Below are 15,402 nucleotides of genomic sequence, written 5' to 3' on the forward strand. Positions count from 1 at the left end.
AATTATATGTATATATGTGTATATATATATATATATATATATATATATATATATATATATATATATATATATATATATATATAATTATTATTCCATGCACATAATTTGTAAAAATTCTGAACAAAAATTTTTCCCAGAGGCTAAATAAGTAAGGATACTGGTGTGTTTGTGTATATTTACCTAGTTGTATTTACCTAGTTGTAGTTTTACGGGGGCCTGGGCTTTATGCTTGTGTGGCCCCGTCTCCATATATGTGTGTGTGTGTGTGTGTGTGTGTGTGTGTGTGTGTGTGTGTGTGTGTGTGTGTGTGTGTTTTGCAATTGATGTCTGCCAATTTTCTAGATGGACAGTTGGAAGAATTTTAAGTCCATTAAATATATATTTTTATAGTCTTTCATTATCTCATGCCAATAGTGTGAGCAGTCTCATCATTATAATTTTCAAAGTAAGTGATTTGTGTTAGAGTGTTTTTCTACTACTTTTTATCAGTTTTGATTTAGTAAATATTTATTGGGAAAAAGAAGAAATATATAAGATGTTTATTACAGTGTTTACCATGTATGGCAAGCATTGGCATACATGATTCATATTTTGGCAGCTTAGTATTGCAGCAAGAGGAAGTGGGAGTGGTGTGCTATGTATATCACAGTCAACTGGCAATGGGCCATTTCCTTCACTAAGTGTCTGCTCTGTCCTTTACCAATGTTGTTATCATGCAATGATGTGAGGAATGTAGAAAGAACACTCATTATGATGAATATGTTTGATATCTCCAAGATGTTCATTCTGATGTATCTATCAATTTATGTATGTATCAGATAATGATTCAAAAGGTTATAAAATGACATTGTGGTTTTTTTTAGAATTGGGAGAAGTGTGAGTGTGATATATTTAGCTTTGATGGCAGAGATGAGCCAACACTAACATTGGTTGTTGCCATATGGTTCATAGATTTAGATTATGTACATTTGCATATTATGCACACATTGCAAACTGGTTGATTAAATGTTGAAATGCTCATATAAATTTGTGAGTGATAAAATACTCAATGAATTTAAGGAGTGGTTGTGTAGGTAGATAATATGTCATTCTATAGAGACCAGAGTCATAGAAGCAGGGCTGGTGGCTCAGTGCCTACTCAGAACCCAGACTGAGTGGGAGAAATGTTTCACTTCTGGGTGGTGGTACTGTTCTTCGTGTTTGTGGATACAGAATGTCAGAGCAATACCCTTATTCGTACCCAGTGTCGTGTCACTTGCAACACCAACCCCTCTCGCCCCAGAACAGCAACTCAGTTATGTTCAGAAAGACAATCACAGTTCAGATCTTCTCCATCTTTATCACGTTATAGTGTTTATGAACCACTGAATGCCTATTGGAAGCAATATGGGAGCAATGTGAAAGGAGCCAACCATTCAGTAGTTACCATAAACACTGATCGACAAAGTGAATCCAGATCAGATGCTATTTCAAGGGAACAATATATATTGGGTCAGCAATCCAGCCAGTGGCAGAACTTGATTAAGCACAATGGCAGAAGACAGGAAAAACAACCTGCATACAGTACTTCACCTACACACCAAATATACTCCCATCATGGCCAGCAATCTGAGGCGAGAAGACCCAGCATCCGCACGTCGACCTCTGTCACTGCCCCTCCCTTGATTAAATCTTCTACTGGCTTCACTCTTTATAGCACCTTGGAGAAGCATGGCCAAGGGAGAAGGGGAGGAAGTGGCCAAGGCAAGCACTCTGGCATTCCTTCCCGCAACAGGGGTGAAGGACATCAAGGCACTGCTTTCCATAGGAGGGGTGAAGGATATCCAGAAAGGAAGAGCCAGAGTGTATCTGGGGAAGGGTTTGGAGAAGCTTACCTTAGGTGGTCTGAGTATGGCATAGGTGAGATTCTGTTAGTGGCTGTATGATCGTTGATTGTTTTAGTGTACTCTGAAAACTGAGTTAAGAAGTGTTAAAAATGTGGTGAAAAATTCTTTATCTTTGAATAATTTGCAGTGGAAATAATAAGTACTAATGTGATCAGGTAAAAAGAATGTATGCATTAATTAGAACAATTATCATGTATTACAAAGCTAACTTTATATTGTCATGTAATAAGATATTTTCTCGGACAAAAATATTGAAGACGAACTGAGGAAATTCTTCAAATACAGTATATTAAAAACATACTAAGTGAATTACATAATGTACTAGCCTACATCATATATATGAGTACTGTTACCATCATTGCTACCATTGCATTATTAACCTTATTAATACAAATTTGTCTGCATATCTTTGCTCCAATAGTGTCAGGCAGTCTCACCATCATCTTTTCCATATATGCTTTACAAATAATTTACATGACATTAATTCTCTTTACACTACAGAAAGAGCTTAGTGCACTTTTTTTTTTCTCATAGTTCATGTATATATGAGTTTTTTCTTGTTTTCAGTTTTAAAGATGTGGCTGCCATTTCCACTAACCTTTCTTTAGTACATCTTACATTCACTTTCAGAAATAAGTTGACATATTTCCTGCATACTTTAGCAGATATTTTAAATATTGATTTTCCAAGTTCTCACAAAATTCACCTGCATTTAATCCTCTTTGATGAGACCATATGAGAAGTTTGTTTATCATTCTGTCCTCTTAGTCTAGAAGTAAAATTTGCAGTACTTCAGGCATGATCTTTGTCTTTCAGGCTGCTCCTGTGATGAGTGTGGCACTCGCAACTGTGAGCACTTCTCTGGGGTGTGTCAGTGCTTTGAAAATGTCATTGGTGAGGACTGTGACCGCTGTGCTCAGGACCATTGGGGCTTTGCGTCTTGCCAGGTGGGTGGAGGGAGAATGACTTGATTTGATCCCCTGGAGCATATTATTGATACATGTCCTTTTAGCCCTACCACTTCAGTTACTGTTGTAAGGTTTCAGTTAATTTATGTCTTGTAAAGTTACATTAACAATTTTTGTAATGAATTTTCAGCATTTTCTGTGTTAAGTTGTATTATAAAGATGTGTAGTTGCACCTGTTAATTCCTAGCTCCACTTGGAAATTGTATAGTCAAGACTGGTCAGTTCTGGGCATCCGCATAAACAAGAGACGCTCTCTGCCCTCCATATGTACATGGTTACTAAAGTCATAGGGAGGGGAACACCCAGAACTAATTAGGCATGATTTAAGTTTATGAATGGGGAAAATGTATTATTATTATTATTTTTATTACTGTATTACTATTGTTACTATTGTTACTATTATTATTATTATTATTATTATTATTATTATTATTATTATTATCATTATTATTATTATTATTGTTATTATCATCATCATCATCATCATCATCATTATTATTATTATTATTATTATTATTATTATTGCTATTATTATTGTTATTATCATTGTCACTTTTTATTGTTATTATTATTATTATTATTATTATTATTATTATTATTATTATTATTACTATTGTTATTATTGTTATTGTTATCATCATTATTATTATTTGGAATTGTAATAGTATCTACATATAAGTAGCAGTAGCACCAGTAGTATTGAACCTCCCAAATCTGGCAACTGTCACACCTGAGGTTTGCTGGATTACAAAAAATTCCAGATTACAGGTGGCCGTTAAGTAGGCATCCTAAAACACCCTCCATAGTCTTAATCAGCCTGTATTATAACTTATTATAACAGAAACATTGTTTTGATATGATGTATGTTAGCTGTACAAGTAAATATGCATACAAAAGGATACAGAAAAACACATGCACTACCGCATCATAGTGGCGTTCCGGCAAACTCGTATTATTACAGTAAATTTAAAAAGGGTGTTATCTATAAAGGGTTGCCAACCACGGGAAATTTATATAATTCTGGCAAATTGAAATTGTGCCGTGTTATGGGATTTACCAGATTACAAAATTCCAAATTTGGGAGGTCCAACCTGTAATTGTAATTTTTTTCTTTTTTTTTTTTTTTTTTTGACAACCTATCTGCGTTTTTTTTTTTTTTTTTTTTTTTTTTTTTTTTTTTTTAGATGATGAATTTCTAAGTTTCATTTACTTACATTTAGGTTGTGATATTGGAAGAAGGATAAATATTTGCCTAAAGCATAATCTCTTACTCATAGATTCTGGTTATATAATATTGAAGTGAAGTTCAACATGAGTAACATGGATGGTGTTTTTTATAAAGGGTTGCCAACCATGTCAATGCGAGCTTGCATCCAGAAGTAGCCAGTGTGATGAGCAGACAGGCCAGTGTGAATGTCAAGATGGTGTTACTGGGCAGAGGTGTCACCGCTGCAACCCAGGATTCTGGAACTACACCGAATATGGCTGCCAAGGTAATGTCTCTTGGCTGAGTGGTGTGACTTAGTATTGTTACACAATTACACTAGTCATGTTCAAAAACTGTATACAGTGGTGCCATAATGTAACTCATATCCTAAAACATTCACATCAAAACAAGTTTCCTCATTTGAAATCACGGAAATCCATTTAATGTTTCACACCTGAAAATATCAATGTAAAAATCTATTAAGTAGCATTGCATGCAAAATTAAAGTAATTTTCTAACAAATAACAATCATAAATAGAATTATGTAGTGGCCCCCCATTATATCACTACACAAATAACCACTTACACTGTGTGGAAAATAAAGCTTGGGTGGCATGAAGGTGTGTGTGTGTGTATATATTTACCTATACCTTGTTCACTTAATCTATATTCCTGGCGCCGAGGCGGGTTTAAAAGCTGGGCGCTGATTGGCTGCACCCCTCTCTCGCTAGCACCCACGAAGAGGCTGTGTCTCATATGTCCAGTGAGAAATGTTTTTATTTTATATGCTATAACTCACTTCATATAAGGAATAGCCAGATTTGGCTAACACCGTAAGACTCAGCAGTGACTGTACAATCAAGATATATTGTAGAAAATTAACAAAAGAAAAAAGATAATGGTATTATGACGAGTTGAACTGCGACGATTTCATAAAAATGTTTATATCCTGTTTTGTTTTGCTCATTATTTTCAAAGGATGTTCATTGAATGCTGAAATATATTATTGCATCATATAGGAAAAACTCTCATGAACACAATAGTGTTATCAGAATGCAGGTAAACCTCCACTTAATGAAAACACAGTCATTTGTGGCCACATGTTACTCCGTGGTAGTGATGATCACCCCCTCCCCAACTGCCCGCCGCCCCACTCCCCAGCCCAACACCACCACCACCATCATCACTACCACGGAGCGGCTCACCGTAAGCTGCGGCGAGTAACATGTGGCTACAAATGACTCTGTGTTTTCATTAAGTGGAGGTTTACCTGCATTCTGATAACACTATTGTGTTCATGAGAGTTTTTCCTATATGATGCAATAATATATTTCAGCATTCAATGAACATCCTTTGAAAATAACAAGGAAAACAAAACAGAATATAAACATTTTTATGAAATTGTCGCAGTTCAACTCGTCATAATACCATTATCTTTTTTCTTTTGTTAATTTTCTACAATACATCTTGATTGTACAGTCATTGCTGAGTCTTATGGTGTTAGCCAAATCTGGCTATTCCTTATATGAAGTGAGTTATAGCATATAAAATAAAAACATTTCTCACTGGACATACGAGACACAGCCTCTCCGTGGGTGCTAGCGAGAGAGGGCTGCAGCCAATCAGCGCCCAGCTTTTAAACCCGCCTCAATGCCAGGAATATAGATTAAGTGAACAAGGTATAGTTTTATTTACCTAGTTGTAGTTTTACAGGGCCTGGGCTTTACGCTCGTGTGGCCCTGTCCCCATATCTACACTTATCCAACTTTTCTTTGAAACTATGCACACTCATTGCTGACACCACTTCTTCACTCAAACTGTTCCACGTCTCAACACATCTTTGCAGGAAACTATATTTTTGAACATCTCTCAGACATCTTCCCTTCTTCAATTTTCTATTATGTGATCTTTTGCCTCGAATCTCATATACCTCTCTCAGGATCAGTTTCTCATTATCCACTTGATCCATTCCATTCATCAATTTATAAACTTGTATCAGATCCCCTCTCTCCCTTCTCTATTCCAGGGTTGGTAGATCCATAGCCTTTAGTCTCTCCTCATGTCATCCCTTCAAGTTCTGGAACTATTCTTTTATCCATTTTTTGTAGTCTCTCCAACTTCTTTATGTGTTTCTTTTTTTGGAGGGTCCACACAACTCCTGCCTATTCCAATCTGGGTCTTATTATATAACTTATCAATTTCTTCATCATTTCTTTGTCCATGTAGTGAAACGCTATTCCAATATTGCTTAGCAAATTATATGTCTCTCTGAAAATTCAATCTATATGGCTTACTGGTCAATTGTTTTCTTCCATCGTCACTCCCAAGTCTTTTTTTTTTTTTTTTTTTTTTTTTTTTTTTTTCTTCAGTTCTACTCCATCTCCCATCTTATAGATTCCCACTGGTTGTCTTTCACTCTTTTTCATTTCCATGACATGGCTTTTGTCCACAATGAATTCCATCTCCCACTTCTTACTCCATTTCCAAATTTTATTTAGGTCTTCCTGCAATGTTTCACAATCCTTTTTATGCTTTATAACTCTGCACAGTTCCACATCATCCACAAACAGATTTATGTAACTGTTCGCTCCCTCTGGCATGTCATTTACATATGTATTGAGAAAAAGTATTGGCGCCAATACTGACCCCTGTGGCACTCCGTTTTCTACTGCTCTCCAGTTGGACTTCATATCTTTAACTACCATTCTTATTTCTCTCCCCATCAAATAATTTTCCATCCATCTTTCCTTTAGGCCACCCCTCTCCTCTAACTTTCACAGTAATCTTGCATGTGGCATTTTATCAAATGCCTTTTTTAAATCCAAATAAATACAGTCAACCCATCCCTCTCTCTCTTGTACTCCTTCAACTATTCTAGAGTAGAAATTCAGTAAATTTGTTACACATGACAGACCTTTTCTAAAACCAAATAGGCTATTCAATAGTAATTTGTTGTCTTCAAGGAACTCAATCCATTGTTTCTTTATTACTCTTTCACACATCTTGCATATTACACTAGTTAGTGATACTGGTCTGTAATTTAAAGGTTCTTCCTTCCTTCCATTCTTATATATGAGAACCACCTCAGCTCTTTTCCATTCTACTGGTACTGTGCCACTTTCTATTGAGCATTTTATGATGTAAATATGACTTGGTAGTTCTTTCCTACATTCTTTCAGTATTTTACCTGAGACTTCATCCGGTCCCATTGCCTTCTCTTTGTCCAGTTCCTTCATCATCTTTTTTATTTCTAACTTGGTTACTTTAATCTCTTTCATATGGACAATCTCTCTATTACCCTGTGGTCTTTCAAATTTGGCTTTTGTCCACAATGAATTCCATCTCCCACTTCTTACTCCATTTCCAAATTTTATTTAGGTCTTCCTGCAATGTTTCACAATCCTTTTTATGCTTTATAACTCTGCACAGTTCCACATCATCCACAAACAGATTTATGTAACTGTTCGCTCCCTCTGGCATGTCATTTACATATGTATTGAGAAAAAGTATTGGCGCCAATACTGACCCCTGTGGCACTCCGTTTTCTACTGCTCTCCAGTTGGACTTCATATCTTTAACTACCATTCTTATTTCTCTCCCCATCAAATAATTTTCCATCCATCTTTCCTTTAGGCCACCCCTCTCCTCTAACTTCCACAGTAATCTTGCATGTGGCATTTTATCAAATGCCTTTTTTAAATCCAAATAAATACAGTCAACCCATCCCTCTCTCTCTTGTACTCCTTCAACTATTCTAGAGTAGAAATTCAGTAAATTTGTTACACATGACAGACCTTTTCTAAAACCAAATAGGCTATTTAATAGTAATTTGTTGTCTTCAAGGAACTCAATCCATTGTTTCTTTATTACTCTTTCACACATCTTGCATATTACACTAGTTAGTGATACTGGTCTGTAATTTAAAGGTTCTTCCTTCCTTCCATTCTTATATATGAGAACCACCTCAGCTCTTTTCCATTCTACTGGTACTGTGCCACTTTCTATTGAGCATTTTATGATGTAAATATGACTTGGTAGTTCTTTCCTACATTCTTTCAGTATTTTACCTGAGACTTCATCCGGTCCCATTGCCTTCTCTTTGTCCAGTTCCTTCATCATCTTTTTTACTTCTAACTTGGTTACTTTAATCTCTTTCATATGGACAATCTCTCTATTACCCTGTGGTCTTTCAAATTTGGATTCCTTAGTAAAGACCTCCTGAATTTTACTATTTAACAGTTCTGCCATACTTTTTGGGTCTTCCACCATCCCATACTCTCCTTTTTAACCTTTCTATTATCTTTTTTTGCCTTATTTTTCCATTTATGAATCTGTAGAACAATTTTGGTTGCTTCTTACATTTTTTGACAATGTCCTTTTCATAGTTTCTTTCCTCTTCCTTGCTTACCTTAACAAATTAATTTCTTGCTACCTTGAAGTTTTCCTTATTTTTTTTATTTCTATTTCTCTTCCACCTTTTCCATGCTCCATCTCTTTTCTCCTTTGCCCTAGCACACCTTGCGTTAAACCAATCTTTCTTTCCTTCTTCTTTAGGTCTATATTTTGGGACATATTCCCTGACTCCTGTTTTGTATATTTCTAAAAATAAGTTATATTTCTCTTGCACCTTCTCTGAATTCTCCATCTCCTCCCAGTTAATGTTTCTAAAATAGTTCTTGAGGTTCTCTATATCAGCCTTTCTGTAATTTAATCGGCTTCCTTGGTATGATTCATCTCTGTTTTCCTTTCCCTCCTCTATATCCATTTCTAATATTATGTGGTCACTCTTTCCCAATGGGCACTTATATCTTATATCATTGCTCATTTGTATTCCCCTTGTTAAAACCAGATCCAATCTCGCTAGCTCATCGTTTCCTCTAAATCTTGTGTTTTCCTTTACTCTTTGGTCCATCATATTATCTATCATTAGATTCAGAAATCTCTCTCCCCAGGATTCTTCTCCCATACCACTTTCATAATTTTCCCAGTCCACCTCCTTACAGTTGAAATCTCCTACTAATATAACTTTTCTCCTTTCTTTTATGACTCTCGTCAGGCTCCTTATTGTGTCACCTATCATGTCTTTATATTCTTGATTGGTCCATGAATTTGTTTTCGGTGGCACATATGCTCCAATGATTGTTAACTCTTTTTTATTTATATGCATTTTAATATACAGTATTTCTGCTTTTCCTTCCCCACACTTCACTTAGTTTACCACCATCTCTTTCCTTATCATTATCATGACTCCTCCTCCACCTTAACCCACTCTGTCTCTCCTCCATACATTATACTTATCATCTATGTCTATTTTTATTGCCTCACTTAATTTTGTTTCAGCCAGGCACACAATTTCTGGTTCTTCTTCCTTTATGTAGTCTCTTGATTGTGATTTACTTGATAAAACCCCATCTATGTTTGTACACATCATTTTTAATCTTTTGCTCTTATCACCTTTAATTAAACTTGCTCCACTTTTTCCTCTTCTTTCTCTTTTACATGCCATTTCCTTATCCTGTTTCCTAAAACTCTCCAAAAAAAATGCTTTCTTCTCCACCTCTGACCTTTCATTATTTTTTCCCTTGCCTCTTCCACCAATTCATTGTCTTCCTTTCTTCCTCATTTTTCTTTTTCTTTATATATATATATATATATATATATATATATATATATATATATATATATATATATATATATATATATATATATATATATATATATATATATATATATATCCTTGCAACCTTCTATTTCTCTAAGTTTTGTTGTTCTATATAATAATTCTTCTGTGGCTGCTTGTGACTTTAATAGTAACTTAATTGGGCTCGCTTCTTCTTCCTCATATGGTCCCATTCTGTGGATTTCTTATACCTTCTCTAATTTCTGTCTATCCTCGTCATTTAAATCCTTTAGTAGGTCTTCGACTGATTTTATTTCCTTTTTTTCCCTTCTTGGTCTATATTTTACATTTTTTTCTTTCAGTCCAAATATGATTACACTCTTTTTCTTTTCTGCAATTTCCCTTACTAGATTTTCTTTTTCCTTAAGGACTCCTATAATTTTTTTTGCCATATTCTTGTTTCTTTCTTTTAGCTGTTCTTGTATCCCCTGAAAATTATCCATGTCTTTCTGATCTTGGACTCTCCATGCATGCACTTCTTTCTTAATCACATCCTGTACTCTCTCCTTGTTTACCAGGTTTTTCAGATTCTCCTTTTCTTTCTCGACTTTACCGAGTCCTTCCTCCAACTGTTTCTTATACTTGGCCAATTCCTTTTTAAGTTTCTCGTTTTCTGTTATTAGTCTTGCTTCATTTTCTTCCACTCTTCTTATCCTATCTTTCAGGTTCTTCTTGAAACTGTCTATCCTGTTCTTCGTTCTCTTTTATTCCTGCAGTCTCCTTTATCCACTCATCCAATTTCCTTTCTAGCATTAACATTCTCTTATGGAGGGCAGTGGTTGCCGTACCAAATCCTCAAAATGTCCTCCTCCCTCCCTCATCAAATATTCATCGTCTTGCATTCCTACCCTGGTCTCATACCTGCTTCTTGGTGTAAAATCCTCAGTGGCCCTCCTTTCCTTACTCATCCTGCCCTACAAAGTTTTACCTGGAAACGAGCGTCACTTCACCCATCCAGGCCCATGTAAACACAACAGGTAGTGTGTGTGTGTGTGTGTGTGTGTGTGTGTGTGTGTGTGTGTGTGTGTGTGTGTGTGTGTGTGTGTGTGTGTGTGTGTGTGTGTATTTACCTATTTGTGTATTACAGGGCCCAAGCTAAGCTCTCTGTGTCCTGCCTCCTTGGCCACTCCTGTCATATCTCTCTTTCATCTGATTGACACACACTGCATCAACGACATCACTGCTCAGTTTATTCCACTTATCAATACTACGATGCGGGAAACTGTACTTTCTCACGTCATTTAGACAGATGTCTTTTATTAGTTTTTTTCCATGTCCTCAGAGATGATTACTTGTGGTCACCTTTATCAACTCTCTGTCCAATATGTCAATCTTGTTCACCAATTTATACATAGTTATCATGTCTCCCCTTGTTCTTCTCTCTTCTGATGTGGTCAGCCCCAGCTTCCTGTCTTTCCTCATAGTCTAACTCCCTGAGTCCTGGAACCATCCTTGTTGCCAGCCTCTGTACCCTTTCCACCTTCTTCACATTTTTCTTCATATGCGGTGACCAGACACAAGCTGCATATTCTAACTGAGGTCTTATTAAAGTGCATAGTATCTTCTTCATCATTCCCTCATCCAAGTAGTGGAATGCAAGACCAATATTTTGAAGCATGTTATATGTTTTCCAAAATATCTTGTTAATGTGTTTCTCCGGTGACAAAGTGTTTTGCACAGTTACTCCTAGGTCTTTCTCCTCATTGGTCTTTTCAATTTTCTCATCACCCAGCCTGTAATCCCTGTTTGGTCTGTTGGTCTGTATCTACTTCTTCCCATTTTCATAACATGGGTCTTGTCTATATTAAATTCCATCTGCCACTCTTTACTCCACTCATATATTTTATCAAGATCTTCCTGTAGCTTGTTACAATCTTCCACATTCTTTACTCTCCTCATAATTTTGGTATCATCCACGAACATATTCATGTAACTGTCAATTCCTACTGGTATATCATTAACATAAATCAAAAACATGATGGGACGAAGCACTGACCTTTGTGGAACTCCACTAATTACCTTCTTCCAGTCGGACTTCCTTCCCTTCACCACTGTTCGCATTTCTCTTCCCACTAAGTAATTTTCCATCCATTTTGCTAGTTTATCACTTACTCCTCCAATTTTCTTTAGTTTCCACATCAGTCTATTGTGTGGCACTTTATCAAAGGCCTTTCTCAAGTCCAGGTAAATAGCATCCACCCATCCCTCTCTATGTTGTAGTATGTCAGTCACTCTTGAATAAAAACATAATAAATTGGATACGCACGATCTTCCTTTTCTGAAACCAAACTGCCTTTCACTCAATGTTTTCACTTTCTAGATACTCATTCCACTTAGCTTTAATTACTTCTTCACATACTTTGCACAATATACTAGTCAACGATACTGGTCTGTAATTTAACGGTTCCATTCTACTACCATTCTTATATATAGGCACAATGTCAGCTCTTTTCACTCTTTCGGGACTAATCCTGTTTGTATGGAGGTTTCCACAATATCAAATACGGGGTTCAACAATTGATCCTTACATTCTTTTAGCAACCTTCCAGATATGCCATCAGGCCCCATTGATTTGTTAATATCCAAATTGCTTATAATTTTCCTTACATCTTCTTTAGTAACCATGATGTCCTGGATTTGCTTTATTTCCATAGGCCCTTCTATAGAATGCTCCTCCTTTGTAAACACTTTGCAAAAGTTGTCATTCAAAATTTCAGCTATATCTCTAGCATCCTCATATACTTCTTCCCCATTTTTTACCTTTTCTGTTGCCTCCCTTTTATTTAGTTTTCCATTTATGAATTTGTAAAACATTTTAGGGTCACTATCACAGTTTTCCACCACTCTGTTCATATTCCTTTTGTGCTGTTCTTCTTACTTCAACATATCTATTCCTTGCTGTTTTGTAAACTTCTCTTGATAATACATCACTGTTTTTCTTAAGTTTCTTCCATACCTTTTCTTTGTTCTTTTTTGCTTCTTCACAATTTCTATTAAACCACTGTTTATTATTTAAAGTCCTCTTTCTGTGATATGGCAGAAACCTCTTCACAGCAGAGTTATATAAATCCATAAATTTATCGTATTTCAATTGCATATCCCATTCCTGGTATACCACGGACCAGTCAATTTCATTAAAGAACTCCCTCATATGGTTATAATTTGCCCTAATATAATTTAATTTTTCCTCCCTATGTTCCACAATCTTATCCGTGCTTAATTCTGTATCCAGCTCAAAGCTTAGGACATCATGGTCGCTTTTCCCCAAGGGACATTCATGCTCAATTTCTTTGTGTGTGTGTGTGTGTGTGTATTTACCTAATTGTATTTACCTAATTGTAACATACGGGAAAAGAGCTATGCTCGTGTTGTCCCGTCTCCATATCTATTAATGTCCAGCTTTTTCTTAAAATCATGAATATTCCTTGCGTTGACCACTTCCACGTCTAAACTATTCCATGCTTCCACCCTTCTATGAGGGAAGCTATATTTTTCACATCTCTCCTATAAGTGGCCATTTTAGTTTTTCCCATGCCCTCTCGACATTCTTTCATTCCACATACACAGATCTTCCCTATCCATTTTTTCCATGCCAATCATCACTCTGTATATTGCTATCAGGTCTCCCTTTCTCTTCTGTTTTCCAGGGTCGGAAGTTGCATTCTTTTCAGTCTGTCTTCATAAGTCAAATCTCTTAAGTCAGGCACCATTTTGTTGCAGCCCTCTGTACTTTCTCTAGTTTCCTTATGTGTTTCTTTAAGTTCGAGCCCACTGTATTGTTGCATATTCAAGCCTCGGTCTTATCATTGCAGTAATTATTTTCTTCATCATTTCTTCATCTAAATATCTGAACGCCACTCTTATGTTCCTCAATAAGTTCAATACTTCTCCAATTATTTTGTTTATATGTCTCTCTGGCGATAGGTCATTGGTAATTGTCACCCCAAGGTCTTTTTCTTCATGACTGGTTTTATGTCTTCATTTCCTATCTTGTACATACTCCTGATTCTTCTTTCACTCTTGCCAAACTCTATTTTCTTGCATTTTGTCGTGTTGAACTCCATTTGCCATGTACAGCTCCATTTCCATATTCTGTCCAAGTCTTCCTGGAGTAGTTCGCAATCTTTGTCACATCTCACTTTTCTTAACAATTTTGCATCGTCTGCAAATAGGCTCACATAACTGGACACCCCATCCACCATGTCATTTATGTAGACCGCGAACATTACTGGTGCCAACACTGATCCCTGTGGAACTCCACTCTCCACCAAGCCCCATTCTGATGGTCTGTCCTTAATTATTGTTCTCATTTCTCTTCCTACCAAAAGTCTTCCATCCATTTTAGTAAACTGCCATGCACTCCTCCTACCATTTCAAGTTTCCAGATCAGTCTCCGGTGTGGTACCTTATCAAAGGCCTTTTTTAAATCCAGATATATTCCATCAGCCCAACCATCTCTTTCCTGTATTACATCTATCACCCTCGAATAGTAACATATCAGGTTTGTCGTGCATGAACGCCCTTTTCTAAAACCAAATTGACACTCACAAAGTATGTCATTTTCTCCAAGAAGTCTGTCCATCTATTCTTCACCACCCTCTCACACATCTTAGCTACCACACTTGTAAGTGACACTGGTCTATAGTTCAATGGGTCTCTCTTGTTACCTGATTTATAGATTGGGACAATGTTAGCTCTTTTCCAGTCTTGGGGCACTACACCTTCCCTTAATGAGGCATCAATTACTTCACAAACTTTTTCTGCCAGTTGCTCCCTGCATTCTCTTAAAATCCATCCTGATACCCCATCAGGTCCCACAGCTTTTCTCACTTCTAAACTCCCCATCATATTCTTGATCTCCTCCACAGTTACTTGAAACTCCTTCATAATCCCTTTCTGTTCCATTACCAGTGGTTTGTCAAAAGCAGTCTCCTTTGTGAATACCTTCCGAAAGCATCCATTCATAGCCTCTGCCATTTCCTGGGATCTTCACTGCATACTCCATTTACTTCTAAACTTTCAATACTTTCTCTATTTTTGATGTTGTTGTTCACATGTCTGTAAAAAAGCCTTGGTTGGTCTTTACATTTATCAATTATATCCTTTTCTTGTTTCTTTCTTTCTTCTCTTCTAATCAACACATATTCATTTCTTGCTCTTTTGTAACTTTCCCACTGCTTAATCCGTCTTTTCCTTCTCCACCTCTTCCATGCATCCTCTTTTCTTGTTCTAGCCTTTTCACATCTATCGTTAAACCAGTCCTGCTTTCCAACTTCTCTATGTTGTCTTATTGGTACAAATTTTTCTCACCTTCTTTGTATATTTTTATAAATTCCTTCCACTTTTCATTTGCTCCTTAGCACTCTTGAATTTCATCCAATTTGTCTCTTGAAAGAATTTCTTTAGGTTTCCAAAATCTGTCTTGGCATAATTCCATCTTCCCACTTTATATTCTTCATTTCTTCTAGATTTCTCTTCATCTATCACCTTGAACTCCAAAACTGCATGATCACTCTTTGCTAAAGGGCACTCCACCCTCATCTCCTCAATGACCATTGGCTCTGTACTAAAGACCAAGTCCAGTCTTGACGATGCTCCCTCTCCTCCAAACCTAGTATCTTCTTTGACCCACTGAGTTAACACATTTTCCATTGCCAGTGT

At 36.4% G+C, this 15,402-nt stretch overlaps 1 protein-coding gene across 1 annotated transcript in view; it reads left to right on the plus strand.

Moving 5' to 3' along the window:
* The window catches only part of LOC123519257 (laminin subunit alpha-like), a 235,179-nt gene that overhangs the window by 126,539 nt on the left and 93,238 nt on the right, over positions 1–15,402 (plus strand). Inside the window, exons 32-33 of the mRNA XM_045280389.1 lie at positions 2,703–2,833; positions 4,197–4,347. Coding sequence (XP_045136324.1) covers positions 2,703–2,833; positions 4,197–4,347 — 282 coding nt within the window. The remainder of the gene's footprint in view (positions 1–2,702; positions 2,834–4,196; positions 4,348–15,402) is intronic.

Source organism: Portunus trituberculatus, chromosome 45 (genome assembly GCF_017591435.1).
Source record: "Portunus trituberculatus isolate SZX2019 chromosome 45, ASM1759143v1, whole genome shotgun sequence".
Lineage (NCBI taxonomy): Eukaryota > Metazoa > Arthropoda > Malacostraca > Decapoda > Portunidae > Portunus > Portunus trituberculatus.